Source organism: Habropoda laboriosa, unplaced genomic scaffold (genome assembly GCF_001263275.1).
Source record: "Habropoda laboriosa isolate 0110345459 unplaced genomic scaffold, ASM126327v1 scaffold102, whole genome shotgun sequence".
NCBI lineage: Eukaryota > Metazoa > Arthropoda > Insecta > Hymenoptera > Apidae > Habropoda > Habropoda laboriosa.
The window spans coordinates 768,775-782,273 of record NW_017100262.1 but is presented as its reverse complement, the minus strand read 5'-3'; the positions used below and the strand labels follow the sequence as shown (position 1 = coordinate 782,273).

General features: G+C 43.4%; 1 protein-coding gene across 1 annotated transcript in view; it reads left to right on the top strand.

Annotated features, from left to right (window-relative positions):
- Positions 1-13,499, top strand: part of LOC108572967 — a 33,738-nt gene that overhangs the window by 17,208 nt on the left and 3,031 nt on the right. The window contains exons 4-8 of the mRNA XM_017935314.1: positions 4,015-4,121; positions 5,089-5,378; positions 5,933-6,110; positions 9,349-9,518; positions 11,139-13,499. Coding sequence (XP_017790803.1) covers positions 4,015-4,121; positions 5,089-5,378; positions 5,933-6,110; positions 9,349-9,518; positions 11,139-13,499 — 3,106 coding nt within the window. The remainder of the gene's footprint in view (positions 1-4,014; positions 4,122-5,088; positions 5,379-5,932; positions 6,111-9,348; positions 9,519-11,138) is intronic.

Below are 13,499 nucleotides of genomic sequence, written 5' to 3'. Positions count from 1 at the left end.
TTCGTTAATTAACACCGATCAACCCGGGTCTCTCTTTCTGTTTCGCCAAACCTGTCACAGACACGCAACACTTTACGCGGTGTAACCTGCGAGTTTCTTTCAGTTTCGAAGTAATTAGACCGTTGTTGTTTCGTAGAAGCTCGCGACGTTGAAGGGTTTCTCGTCAGCGATATCAATTATTGAAGAATAGAATTGAGACGACTGCACGTTGCTTCGTCGAGAATACTCTTTTGCTCTAATTCTAAGTTTAATTTCAACGATGTGCGTACTTCTCGCTACGGCAGATTAGAATACCCTCAGACGAGAGTAAATTTAGGACGCTGTTAGGTCTGAGTCATCGCAGAACGGCTGGTGCGCGGTTTCTTCGACCTGCTGTGACTCCTCGCAAGCCTTCGACCCTTTTATCGAGGAATTGAAAAATGAAGAGAGGAAGAATCCGGAGAAAATCGAGGGAGAGACAATTTTTTCGAATTTTCTTCTCTCGAGACGCTGTTTCTGGGGAAAATTAGAAATTAAACGATGCCTCGGCAATTAACTAAGCGGGAGATAAAGGCTATCGGGTGTGAAATAGATGCAACAGATCACGGGTTAAGCGTTGAACAACGAACAAAGGTGGTTTTGGTTATCTTGGCGAAAGTTTAAATAGCTTTTTCGTGTAGTCGTCCGGGGAGGGGGGGAGAAAAAAAGGAGAAAGAAGGGGAGTTTACAAAGCTGCTGGTTGCTGTTTTAAGGGACGAGGGTGATTTTCCTACGAAATGCGCGAAAGAGCTTCTTCTTCTTCTTCCCTGTTGCTGGAGAATTTCGCGATCGTAAATGCAAATAACTCAGAACTGGTGAAATGTTCGATCGCCTTCGGCTTCGAGATTGAATTTGCAGCTGGTAGTTTCTACGTTGTATTAGTAACGACACTGTATTGCAAACTTTCTCGCCAACCGTGCTTTCAAGAAGCAACATCATAAATGACGAACGGAGTTACGTTCCTTGAATATTGTAACTGCACTCTGGTTTGGGAAAACAAGTTAATTTGTCCCTCAAAAGTGGTATTTTACTTTTTTTTTTAATTATTTACTCACTTCAATTCTGTTTTATTCGTTATTATACATTATTTTACTTATTTCTTCACATTTTCATGGGAGAAGCAGGGATCCAATATTCTTCAGGATCATAAACTGAGAATTTTCTTCATTCCAAGGATAATTTCACAGTGAGTGGCTTAATTTCACCATGACAAAAAAATAGAGTTCATCGAATCGAAGAGATTCTCCACTAAAACCAACTTTGTTACAAAAAGAAACTTACTTATCATCACAATTATTTCACAAGTATTACAGTTGAACTTGCGAAATTTTTCCCTACGGCAAATCTACGTATCAGAAAGTACTCCAAGTGATCAAAAAGAAGCCAGAGAATGTTTCATCGCGACACTTCACTCGAGTGTCCACCGTGAAGAAGTTAAATTCATCAGCTAAATGGAGGATACGATATGTTTCGAGGGAAACTTCCTCCTTTGAGGCGCCGCGACACACGTTCCACCGGCGAATCCCACCTGCCCCATTAGAAGACACGAGAGGACACGGTTTTAGAGGACGGCGAATCCAACCGGAGGACGTCGTTCGCCAGCTAATCAAAGCGACCACGGGGAAAAATCAACGTCTGAAAAATTGAAACCGCTTGGAATTTGCAAGAGGAAGAGCGCGCGGTGCGCCGGAAACTACCGGCTCTCGTCGATCCGCCGCTTTTCACGTCACGTATTTCATCCGCGAACCGCGGAATTGAACTCAAAGTAAATAGGGTCGTCAGTGGTCTGGCTGTTGGCCGCTATGAGTATTTAGGAATGCTGCTGAATTCCCAGCTGGCCCACCGACGCTACTCGATGAACGAGGAGGAACGAGTAGAGCGGCGAACGCGCCGCTTCCGGAAATTAGAAAATCGACAGAAACAAACGTACGCTTGGTTCACGTCGAGCAGCAGTTTTCCTTGACCCTAATAAACATCGACGTGTATGGCCGGTGTGTCTACCTGTTGTAGCGTGTTGCACACGTGAAATGACGTTGCAACGAGACTGATCGGTTCGGGCTAAATTTAGGAGAAATCTTTTCCTACTTTCGCGTTTAGCACCATTTCAATCGCTCTGATAGTGGTTTCTTTGGAGGTTTGTTCGAGTGTGGTTGATGGAATTTTTGATTTGCTTGGGTTTGGGGTTGGTGATTTGGGTTGTGGTTGTCGTGGTATATTTGGTATGCTTGGGATGACGGCAGACCTCTGGGCAGACATCTCGGTCTGCGGAGAAAGCCGGTCCCGATACCCTGACTCCCCCACGCGCTAAGGGCTGGGTCAGGTAAGGACCCAGCCACGTGCTCGTGCGACGCGGTCCTTGCCGGGTAGAAACCCCCAACTTGCGTCAGGGTTTCCCGAAGGCAAGAGACGGGCGTCAAGGCCCGCATATAAGGACGCGTTAAGAGCACTGCGAGGAGAATCGTAAGAATTGTAAGAGAACAAATTGAACCGGGTAGTTGATAAGGACGAGGAGTCAGCGACGACGAGGAGATACTGTTAAGATTAAAAGCCCTTACAACTATGAGTTTAGAAGGTTTGGGATGGGGTGACCCACCGGTGGGTCATCGAGTGATATTCTTATTTGACGACGTGACCCACTTATTATATTACAAATTTAATATGTTTAGGATGGGGTGACACAGTAACGGGTGGGTCATGCAGTAATATTCTTATCTGATGACGTGACCCATCTACTACATTACGTATTTGTTACACTACAAATTTGTAATAGTATGTTTAGGATGGAGTGACCCACGAGTAATCTTATTTGGCGAAATGATAGATCGTTCCAGCATAGATTGCAAAAAAGATCGAATAGACGGCGTGCCCCACTGGTGGGTCACCACATCATTTTACATTCTGTAGAAAAACACATAAAGAGAATCACCACTCTACCCACCTTCATCATCGTCCTAAAAAAAGCAGCACCAAAACTGCTCACCACATCGTTTCCTCGAACACTACCCCTCAAGTCTACCTGAATCAGCAAACTGCAAAAAATCCAACACCGAAACACAACCAAAACTCCACAAAAGCAACAACAGCAAACGTTACATCGTAAACTTAGCGAAATTAGAGTCCACACACGGTGGACAAGTGGTTTTTACGAATAGAGAAGGGTTAAGAGACAAAGGGAAACGGGTAGAATGCAGGCAGAAAGTGTTTCTGAAACAGCGATCGCCGTTAAGCGGATTTATGGTCGCACGTGCGGACGTTTCACGAGCACAGCGAAGCAGATAATGACGTTAAGAGGATCCGGGAAGCTTGCGAGTACCCAAGCTAGGCGAAAAGTATGCGTTGTCCACCCGATAAATTTCCCCTCCTGGCCATATCTCTCCTCCTCCTCCTATCCCTTCCTCCTCTCTAAACGCGAAATTCCTTCTCTCTCTCTTCTAGCCGCGCGAAAATCGCGGCACTGTTTAGACGAACGATGAATATTCACGTGTGTCCGCTTGTGTGTCTGGTGAATCGCATTATTGGTCGGTGTAACGATGTCGCGTTTATCGCTTTGATATTCGACGCGTGTCGCGTGCGGGTCACTCGCGATTACGCGAGCTACCAGCACTTGTTGAACGTTTCGTTGTATAATGCGAGGCGCGGCGGCCGCAGCTTTTGTTAACGATATGGAATATTTATTGGTTTATTGGCGCGAATAAAAGGACTAGTTTCACCGATCCTGTCAGCCGCAATTTTGCTAATTCGCGAATGTTCACGACGGCGTGATAATTCGGTGATGAAAATGAAAAGTTTATTTTTCAGTTATTCCACGATTTCGAATATGTGTACATTTTTCCAAGATTCATTTTTTGCTTCTTTTTTCGTCAGAGGGTAGTTAACGATGATCGTAAGTAGATTAAACGGAGTAGTCGGACGGAGAAAATCCATCAGCGGTGAAGTGAACGCGATCAATCAAAGATAATAGACGAAGCGTAACACAGGGCTGAAATTCTGTTTCAGTTACTTGGAGATATACAACGAGAGGGTGAGGGATCTTTTGAAGCCGTCCTCGAGCACCAGCGGATTGAGAGTTCGCGAGCATCCTCGACTCGGCCCTTATGTTCAAGGTACGAGGCAATCGAAGATTCGCCCGTTTCGAAACCCGGCAACTCCGATAATTGTGATCTCCCTGAGACTCCACTCCCTTCTGCATGCCTGTTTCGCAAAACTTTCCGACCCTGCTGCTAACCAATTCTATAAATTTCTCGGAACTCGCCGCTCCTCGACTTATGAAATTTTCTCCACCCCTTTGAGATTCGATTCTCTTTTTCGTTCAATTTGAAAAATTTCGCATTTGTGATTTCGTTTTTGTGAATATTTGCTTATTTCAAAAATTCAGAGTAATTCTTGTTCTCTCAATTTTCCTGAATTCTGCAATCTCCAAATTTCTCGAATTTTTCACAATTCTGAGGATTCCAAATTCCTCTCGTCCCTCTTTTGTCAATTTTTCTAATTTTTAGCGATCCTGAGGATTCCAAATTTCCTTTACCCTTCTTTTATCAATTTCTCACAATCCTGAGGATTCCAAATTTCTCTCATTCCTCTTTTATAAATTTCTCACAATTCTGAAAATTCCAAATTTCTCTCATTCCTCTTTCATCAATTTTTCTAATTTTTCACAATCCTGAGGATTCCAAATTTCTCTCATTTTTCTTATCAGTTTCTCTAATTTTTCACAATCCTGAGGATTCCAAATTTCTCTCATCCCTCTTTTATAAATTTCTCACAATTCTGAAAATTCCAAATTTCTCTCATTCCTCTTTTATCAATTTTTCTAATTTTTCACAATCCTGAGGATTCCAAATTTCTCTGATCCCTCTTTCATCAATTTCCCTTATTTCCCACAATCCTGAAAATGCCAAATTTCTCTCAACCCTCTTTCATCAATTCCCCTAATTTCTCACAATCCTGAAAATTCTAAAATCCCTCTCTCCTCAATTTCCCTCGATTCCAAAACCTCCGAAATTCTCTAATTCCACTTTACTAAAATCTCCTCCAATATTTCTCTAATTTTCCACATTTTTTCCGCTCTAGGTCTGACCCAGCACGTGGTCCGCACCCTGGGCTCGTTGATGTCCTACGTGGAGGAGGGAACCAGGGCCCGCAAGACAGCGTCCACGTTACAGAATTCGAACAGCAGTCGTAGCCACGCTCTGCTGACGATCGCCGTCGCTGCAGAGTCGCCGGTCGTTGGAAACGGCGTGAATTCTTCGTCCTCGTCGAAGAGGAACGATATCTTGCCACGAGGTGCTAGCAAACTAAGGCTGGTCGATCTGGCGGGCAGCGAGAGCGCGGCCACGTGCAGCGGTGTTCATCGACTGAAGGTGAGTCATTCACTAAAAATAATATCGTTGCCCCTGACCGATCGATGAAGCATTTTTCGAACAGATGAAAATCGAAGACCAACACGATCGATGGATTTCCTACACATTTATACTAGTGATCAAGATTTTTTATTACTCAACTTACTAAATTATTCAAATTTATGACTCAAACCTATCAAAATTAAAGCAAACCTAACTAAAATTGACAGTGGTGCAAAGCTTTTCACCACGAAAAATTATATCGAATTGTATGCAATAAATTAATACATTTAGTTCCATAGGAAGAGATATGAATTTCGGAAGAACTTTAAAACGAACTCAAAAAGTTGTACTAATTAACATATTTAATTACAGAAAAGTTCTACTTCCAAAAATGACGATGCACCATCGGTGGTATACACACGTGACGCCGAACGTCAAAAAGTTATACTAATTAAAATATTTAATTGCACAAAAGTTCTACTTCCAAAAATGACGATGCACCATACACTGAACGTTAAAGAAATAGAAGAAGAAGGAAAAAAAAGAATTTTTCGTAACACGTGTGTTTGCAGGAGGGCGCGAACATAAACAAGAGCCTAGTGGCACTAGGGAACGTAATATCAGCCCTCGCGGAGAGAGGCTCGACCGGAAGTGGTCCAGGCAGGAGGTTCATCCCTTATAGAGATTCTTCGCTTACTTGGCTGTTGAAGGACGCACTTGGCGGAAATGCCACTACCATTATGCTCGCCAGTAAGTGTCTTCCCTTTGATCTTCTTCCACCCTCACTTTTTCCCCCGTCCTTATTACATATCCTCCCTTCTTTTTTTCTCTCTCTCATCTCATCTTCCTTCCATCGTTCTCCAACCTTCTCTCTCTCCCTCTCTCTCTCTGTCGTCGTTCGTCGCATTTATTTTTAGTTAGACTACTCGCTCGGTGTATCTCTCCACTTAAACGATGATTTACACGTTGAACGAGCTAGCTTTCTTCTTTTCACTCAGCGAGAAACTCGTCGCTAATCCGTTTATAACGTTCGTTCCAGATTCGCTACCTCCAGATCGTCCCGTTCCATTCGAAACGCAGTTACTGCTCCATTACATCCCTGTTCCTCAAGCCTCTGGTTTGCTCCAGGATCGCGATATTTAATTTGCCCAAGACGGCTCAGCTTCCGTGGGACGTGAGAGAAGAAAAAGAGAAAAAAAAGAAACGATCAGCCGTCGCTTTTTTCAACCTTACCACCCTCTCCTTCCTTCCATGTTCACAGCCGTCATTTTTATTTCTACCCCCGTTTTCATCACTCATCGTCCTCATCTCTCTCTCTCTCTCTCTCTTTGTCTCTCACCCACTTAACTCCAGCTTTTCATAAATTCCAGCTAATTGCCAGAGGAGAATTATTATTATCGCGAGCCTCTGATTCATGAAATTATCATCCCCCGCGATACCGGAGGGAGCACACGGCTCGTGGTAATTGGTTTAAATGCTTTTCCAGGAGAGCTAAGGTGCGCGAAGATTAAAATTCGATAACCGGGGGTAAAAATCGTAGTCGACGGTGAATTTGGTAAATACGAACAAAAAGAATCCTCTTTGAAAGCTTGTCGAACCTTGCAGTTTTCGCACTGCTCTGTATAGAAACGTACGCCTGAATGGCCGACGTTGATCACAAAGGGGTGTGGAATGCAATAATGTCAACCCAGTAGTAGACATGTAGATGGTATCAACATGTCTCTCAGTAGATAGTACGTCCATTATGTATATACATGTACACTGCTGTTCGTATGCATTAGGAAACGATTATTGAATGCGACGCAAATCGAAACAGTCGTTTGTTAAATTATTCAGATACCGAGAAAAATGATTCAGTCTGACCTAATCTAATTATTGCAAACTTTGACAAATCTATTCAAACCATCGCGTTGTGTGTAAAAAATAAAGAAACTTTGTCCTTTTCTATTTTTCTCGTAAAACTACCACTTACGAGAATATAAACGTTTTCGTTGGGAATATAACAGGTGTCCTGATAATTACGAACGTCAGTGGACGCAGGGTGTCATGTAACCGGTGGTAAAAAATAGACGGTAGCGATTCTGCGTCAAAAACTGAATCGAAAATATAGAATAAAGTTTATTCGTAGGAGGTTTACTTTTCGAGAAAATTGAATTTAAAAAGTTGTGCGAGTGCGCGTGCATTTTGCTATCTCTCAGCTTTACACTTCTATTATAGTAATAAACGATAGCAGTGTCGCGATAAGTATCGATAAAACATTTACCGACGATTTTCTTCACTTAAATTCACAATTACCAAACGAAATGTTTTTCAATCGAATAGTTATAGACTGACGTTACCGTGCGGACTATTTCCTTGCGAAATGTCGCACCCCCAAAACTTCAAATTCAATTTTCTCGGAAACCAGGGCTCGTATGAAAAATGTTTACTCCACATTTTCGATTCATTTTTTCACGCAGAATCACCACCCACTCGTTTGTAACCAGGTTTACAGAGACACCTTGTATATTCGTCACAGCACACCTTTCACCATGTAGTCTCGATTCGTCTTCCCAGTATCGAGAAGTAAACGATAGATAAATCGTATTTCTTAGACGAGAGATATCTATATGTTGGCAAACGAAGTTTGCCAGTGAACTGTTGTAAATAGGACGACTGTAAATCTCGTAGAATTTTGACCGTAGTTAGACGCGGCACGTAGAGAAAATACTGTGTACCTATACACGAGGCTGATTTTTGGTGTTTTCGTAACTGCGAGAGTTGCGTATCAGGGTAGAATGAACGTGTGTCTTTATTGAAACGATCGGAAAAAAAACCGTAGAATAAAGCAGAAAGCAAACCGTAAAATGTTTCATACATATTTTTGCACAGAATTTTCTATTGATCGAATCAAAGAACAAACGAGCATACTGCTGACAGGGATCAACTTTTTCCCTCGTCAAACAGAATACCCGAGATACGATTTTATCCAATTGAAAAATGTTTTTGTACCACAATTTCCAATCTATCGACACGGACAACTTTTTTCCCCCTCTCTCTCTCTCTCGCTATTTCTACGTATATGTGACAAGTGCTCTGACGTGCAAACCTCGAAAACACTGATCCGACCAGTTTGCGCTTTTCCACCCCGTTCTACCCCGATTTCGCCAACGAATCTCTCCACCATGTGAATTAAATAGACCAACTCTTTGTTTAAACCAACAAAAAAACCAATATATATATATACACATATTGTAAGATAACTAATTAAAAATTATTTCACTAGGTTTCTTTCTGAAGTTTTCAGATGTTTCTGAATTTTGGGGAATGTAATTTACAGTAAAGAGAATAGAAAAAAAAAAAACGATCGGTTTATTAATAGAGAGCAGAAAGGATGAATGGCCACGGAAATATGGAAGAATCGACAAATATTCGTAGGCCGGCCACGATGCGTATAATTAATCGCCGCGAAATATTCCAAACCGATGATCATCGACGTCCAATTGAATTGCTAATAGCATTCGGGCTTATTATCGACCAATAGAGAGGAGGGACGAGGGGGAGGATGACGTTCAATATTCAGTGTCTGCATTAATGATTGACCGTGTGTACGAGGCGGTAGAAGTTCCGTGGCCCTTTTTGCCTCCCGTGACAACCGATTGAATTAAAATCGACATTTCTTTTCTTATTTCGCGTAACACCTGTTTGCAATTTTTTTAGAAAATTGAAAAAGACGAAGGACAGTTTTAACGATGGATAAAATGGATATAAATTGAGCAACGAACTTGTTAATATTCTATTTCGTTTGGCAGATTGCCACGATTAATTATCGAGTGGTTAATTGTTTGACACAATAGGAACAATTGTGGGGAAGACTAAAAATAGGGGAAATATAGAGGTGACGGTAGAGAATGGTTTCACCAGTGGATTTTGCGTTGACCATTGATGGAAGCCGTGAAGCCACGTATGGAGGTTGATTACAGCGAGTTTTACGGTGTCTCGTTTCCAGCGATCTCGCCAGCCAGCGGAAGTTACAACGAGACCGCGCATACGCTGCGATTCGCGCAAAGGGCGCAGAGCGTGGTCAATCGGCCGGTGGTCAACGAGGATCCCGTGACGAGGATTATACGCGAGCTCAGGGCTGAGGTCGCCAGGCTGAGGTTGTTGTTACTTGAAAAGGCAGGTATATTAATTTTCTTTCTTGACGGGGAGATCCAATCGATCAGTTGCCGAGCTTTGTCAGGGTCGCGGCTGAGCATTGTCACGCTAACTTCAATAAATCTTTTAAATGTGAAAATTTTAGAGGACTTAAAGTGGAATTCGGGAAATTTGAAATTTCGGATCTGTGAAGATTTACATTTGGAAATTGTGAAGATTTAAATTTGAATTTTCGACATTTCAGTGCCTGAATTTTGAATATTTCAACTTGAAAGCTGGAAATTCCGAATTTCTGAAATTTGAAAGCTTGAAATTCCGAATATCTGAAATCTGAAAGCTTGAAATTCCGAATTTTGGAAATTTGAAAGCTTGAAATTCTGAATGCCTGAAATCTGAAAATTTGAAATTCTGAATTTCTGAAATTTGAAAGCTTGAAATTCTGAATATCTGAAATCTGAAAGCTTGATATTCTGAATTTTTGAAATTTGAAAGCTTGAAATTCTGAATGCCTGAAATCTGAAAATTTGAAATTCTGAATTTCTGAAATTTGAAAGCTTGAAATTCCGAATATCTGAAATCTGAAAGCTTGAAATTCCGAATTTTGGAAATTTGAAAGCTTGAAATGAAATCTGAAAGCTCGGAATTCCGAATTTCTGAAATTTTAAATTGAAAATTTGAATTCGTGAAGATTTAAATTTGAATTTCTAAGGTTCGAGCGATGAAATGTGAAAGTTCGAAGCTTGAGTTCACGAAATATAAACTTTCGGAATTCAAACTCTCGAAATCAGAATTCCCGAAACTGAAATCTCGAAATCTGCAGACACCGTCCACCTTGTACCTCTCGAAGGACACTCCACGGACCAAGGGTCTTAATTAAGACAATTCCGAAAGGTTCGAAGTGAAACAGGGAGAAATCGAGGACCGGCCGGGAATAATGACGATCATAACGGGTTAGGTAAATTCGACGAGGCTAATTAACGGCCGATTACGCAACGGGGCGCATCGGCGAGCGAAGGATATTGTAAAATCTACTCGCGGCGGGGAATGGGAAATGCGGATCACTCGTTAAGCGTACGCACCTGCGGACTGTATTTTATCAGGAATCGTTCGGCCCAATCGGTGGAAAGGAGAGCGCAGGCGCGCGCGTTCTCTCAATGAGTATCAAATAAACGATTCATGCATTTCATTTGCGTAATGACGATTTCGCCGATACCAGTTTATGTTCCCTATCCCAGCCTAGATAATAAACTCGCTCGATTTATCCCCCGTTACATTCTCGCCAAATCGAACACCAAACATATCTCTCTACCCCTGCCAACAGATTTCGAACCGAATCGATTTCGATTTACCAATAAAAACTCCACTTCACCGTTCCCCGTCTTTCGCGGAAATTGCAAAATTTATTTTTCTATTTGCAACATTCAACGGTAAAAAACACCCGCCGTTTGTTTATCAATGTATAATGCAAAAGTAACCCCGCGTGGATCATTGGTTCACCGTTGAAAAACGATTCGAGCGGAAAATCAAACGTTATATTCCCTCTTTATCACAATTTTATTAAATATCTTCCGAAACATATCACTCACACACACGCCTCCCTCTATAAATATTCGTTTATTCTAACCAAATTTCATTTCACAGAATATCGAACCAAACAGCAAAGCTCTGTGCTGCTCGTGCCAGAAGAATCATTCGCCAGGCACTATCGTCAAAGACGTATCACCTGTAAAAGAAGAAACCAACAGTGAATCCACGGTACGATCCATAGAACAGAATCCAGAAGGGAGATCCCGCGAGACGCAACCTTCTCACGAAGAAGAAAAAGGATCGAGAAGCTTCGTTCCACTTCGAAGATCCAATTCCACCGACAGCCTGACCACGTGCGACGTCGCTACCACCCTGAAGAGATTCGGCTCGCTGGAGGTTCTAACAAACGACCGTTTCGCGGGCAGCTACAATCGCGCGAGGGTAACCGAGTTGAACGACGACGAAGACGAAGTGAACGAGATCCACGAGTCGGTTTTCGTCGACATACCAACCTTGGTCGCTGTTCTGATCAAACCTGACGACAGTCTCCTCCGTGAAACCTCAGCTCGTATCGAGGAGATCTGCTCGGACGAAGTTGCCGAGGAGCCGATCGACGTCGAGTTCATCGAGACCGAGTCCGTCGATCACGAGGACAGAAGCAGTTCGTTGAACTCGTGTCACGCTTCCGGGGATCTCTATCAGAACGAGGCGGAGGTGTACGAAAATTTGCTCCGCCCCAGGGCGAACACCACCGTCAAATCTAAAGAGAAACCGAAGTTCCGTAAACAAGACTCTGTGGATCTATTGTCCACTTCTGTCTCGAATCTGCACATCTCCAAGAGATTCGGCTCGGTGGAAACTATCCAACGAAAGAAAGATCCGATTTTCTCGTTGGAGAGATCTCACACGAACTTGGAGAAACGTTCACCGCTGCCTGACAGGTTGAAGAAGTTGAACAACATCAGAGAGATCGACGATCGGAAGGGTTTTAATAAGAGCAACTGGAAGGGAAGCTCGGAGCAGTTGGAGAGAAAAGGTAGCAACGATTCGGACAAGAGTTTGAAGGAGTTGAGTTATCAATCAGGTTCCAAGGGGAAGAGCAACGCGAGGAAACAGAGTTTCGAGGGTTTGAAGAGGAAGACCAGTAAAGATAGCAGCTCTAGTAGCTCTAAGGACGAGCAGATTTTGATTTCTAGCCTGACTCGCGATAAATTTCTGCACAGAAAGAACTCGTTGGAGCAGGAACTACCCTCTGTCAGAAGTCACACGCCTATTCAACGCGTGAAACGAGCGGAAATCGTGGCCGCAGTCACGGAGAGGCTGTACTCGAGTAGAAAACAGACGGAGGATGCGTCTGGGACGCGTTCGCCGCCAGAAGCTGGCGAAGTGAAGTCTCTGGCGAAGATGAAGCTGCAGGAGATCTCGAGGAAGATGCTAGGCAAACGACGACGCGTGTGCGTCGACACTCAGACGGATACCTCGCGAACTATTCGCATGAAAGACAGCGAAACGTTGACAGAGAATCCTCAGATCGTCTACCAGGATGCTGCGGTGTTAACAGACGATCACGAGATCTGCGAGTACGTCTCTGATCGAAAAACACCTGTTCGAAGGGTGAAAGAAATTGCTACTTCAACAGAGAAGCCTAAAACCAGCATTATCAGATGCAAAGACGTAGCCAGCTTGGCTAACGATCTCGAAGAGTACGATTACGAGATCCATTCACCTCGACACGACTCCGGAATCTTGTCAGACGATACTCAGAATTACGCGGAGAGTAATTTAAGCAGCACCGAAGTGTCTGATCTCTGTCAGGAATCTGATCGAAGGGTAGCATACGCGGAGAGTTCGACTAACACGAGTATGTTCTCACCCTGTCGAAGCTTCGCTGTTCAAACCCCGAGACCGGAAGGATTCCATCGACAAATAGCGGAGAATAAAGCTCCAGCCTGCCTCAGACAGTGCTGCAATTCCATTCGAGATCCTCAAAATCATTCCTCGAGAAACAACACCGAGAAAAGTATCATTTCTATATCCTTACCTGACACCATTAGCATCACCATCGAGAGTAGCAGCGCTGTAGAGTCGAAGATCTCGTTGACCAACGATTCGCAGCGACAAACCGCGAGGAGAAGTATCAAGGACGAGGAGAGCCAAACGGAGCACTGGAAGGATTACGGTAGAGAGGTTTTTTGCGGCGAGGAGCAGAACAGCAGATCGACGCCTAGTCAAACAGACACGAGGGTGTTTCGTATCGAGAACATCTTTCAGGACCCTAACAACGCGTCTAGGAGCGGCAAAGTGGATGTAGATCGAAGGGAAGGAGAGAGGATAAGGAATTCCATTACTTTCAGGAATTCCCTGGGGACCTCGTACGTGTCCCAGCCGAAGGAGATCGTGGGAGGTTCGACGGGAAGCGGGGAGATCGAGGCTGAAGGATTTATCAGGGACGGGCTGATCACAGAGGCGTTCATC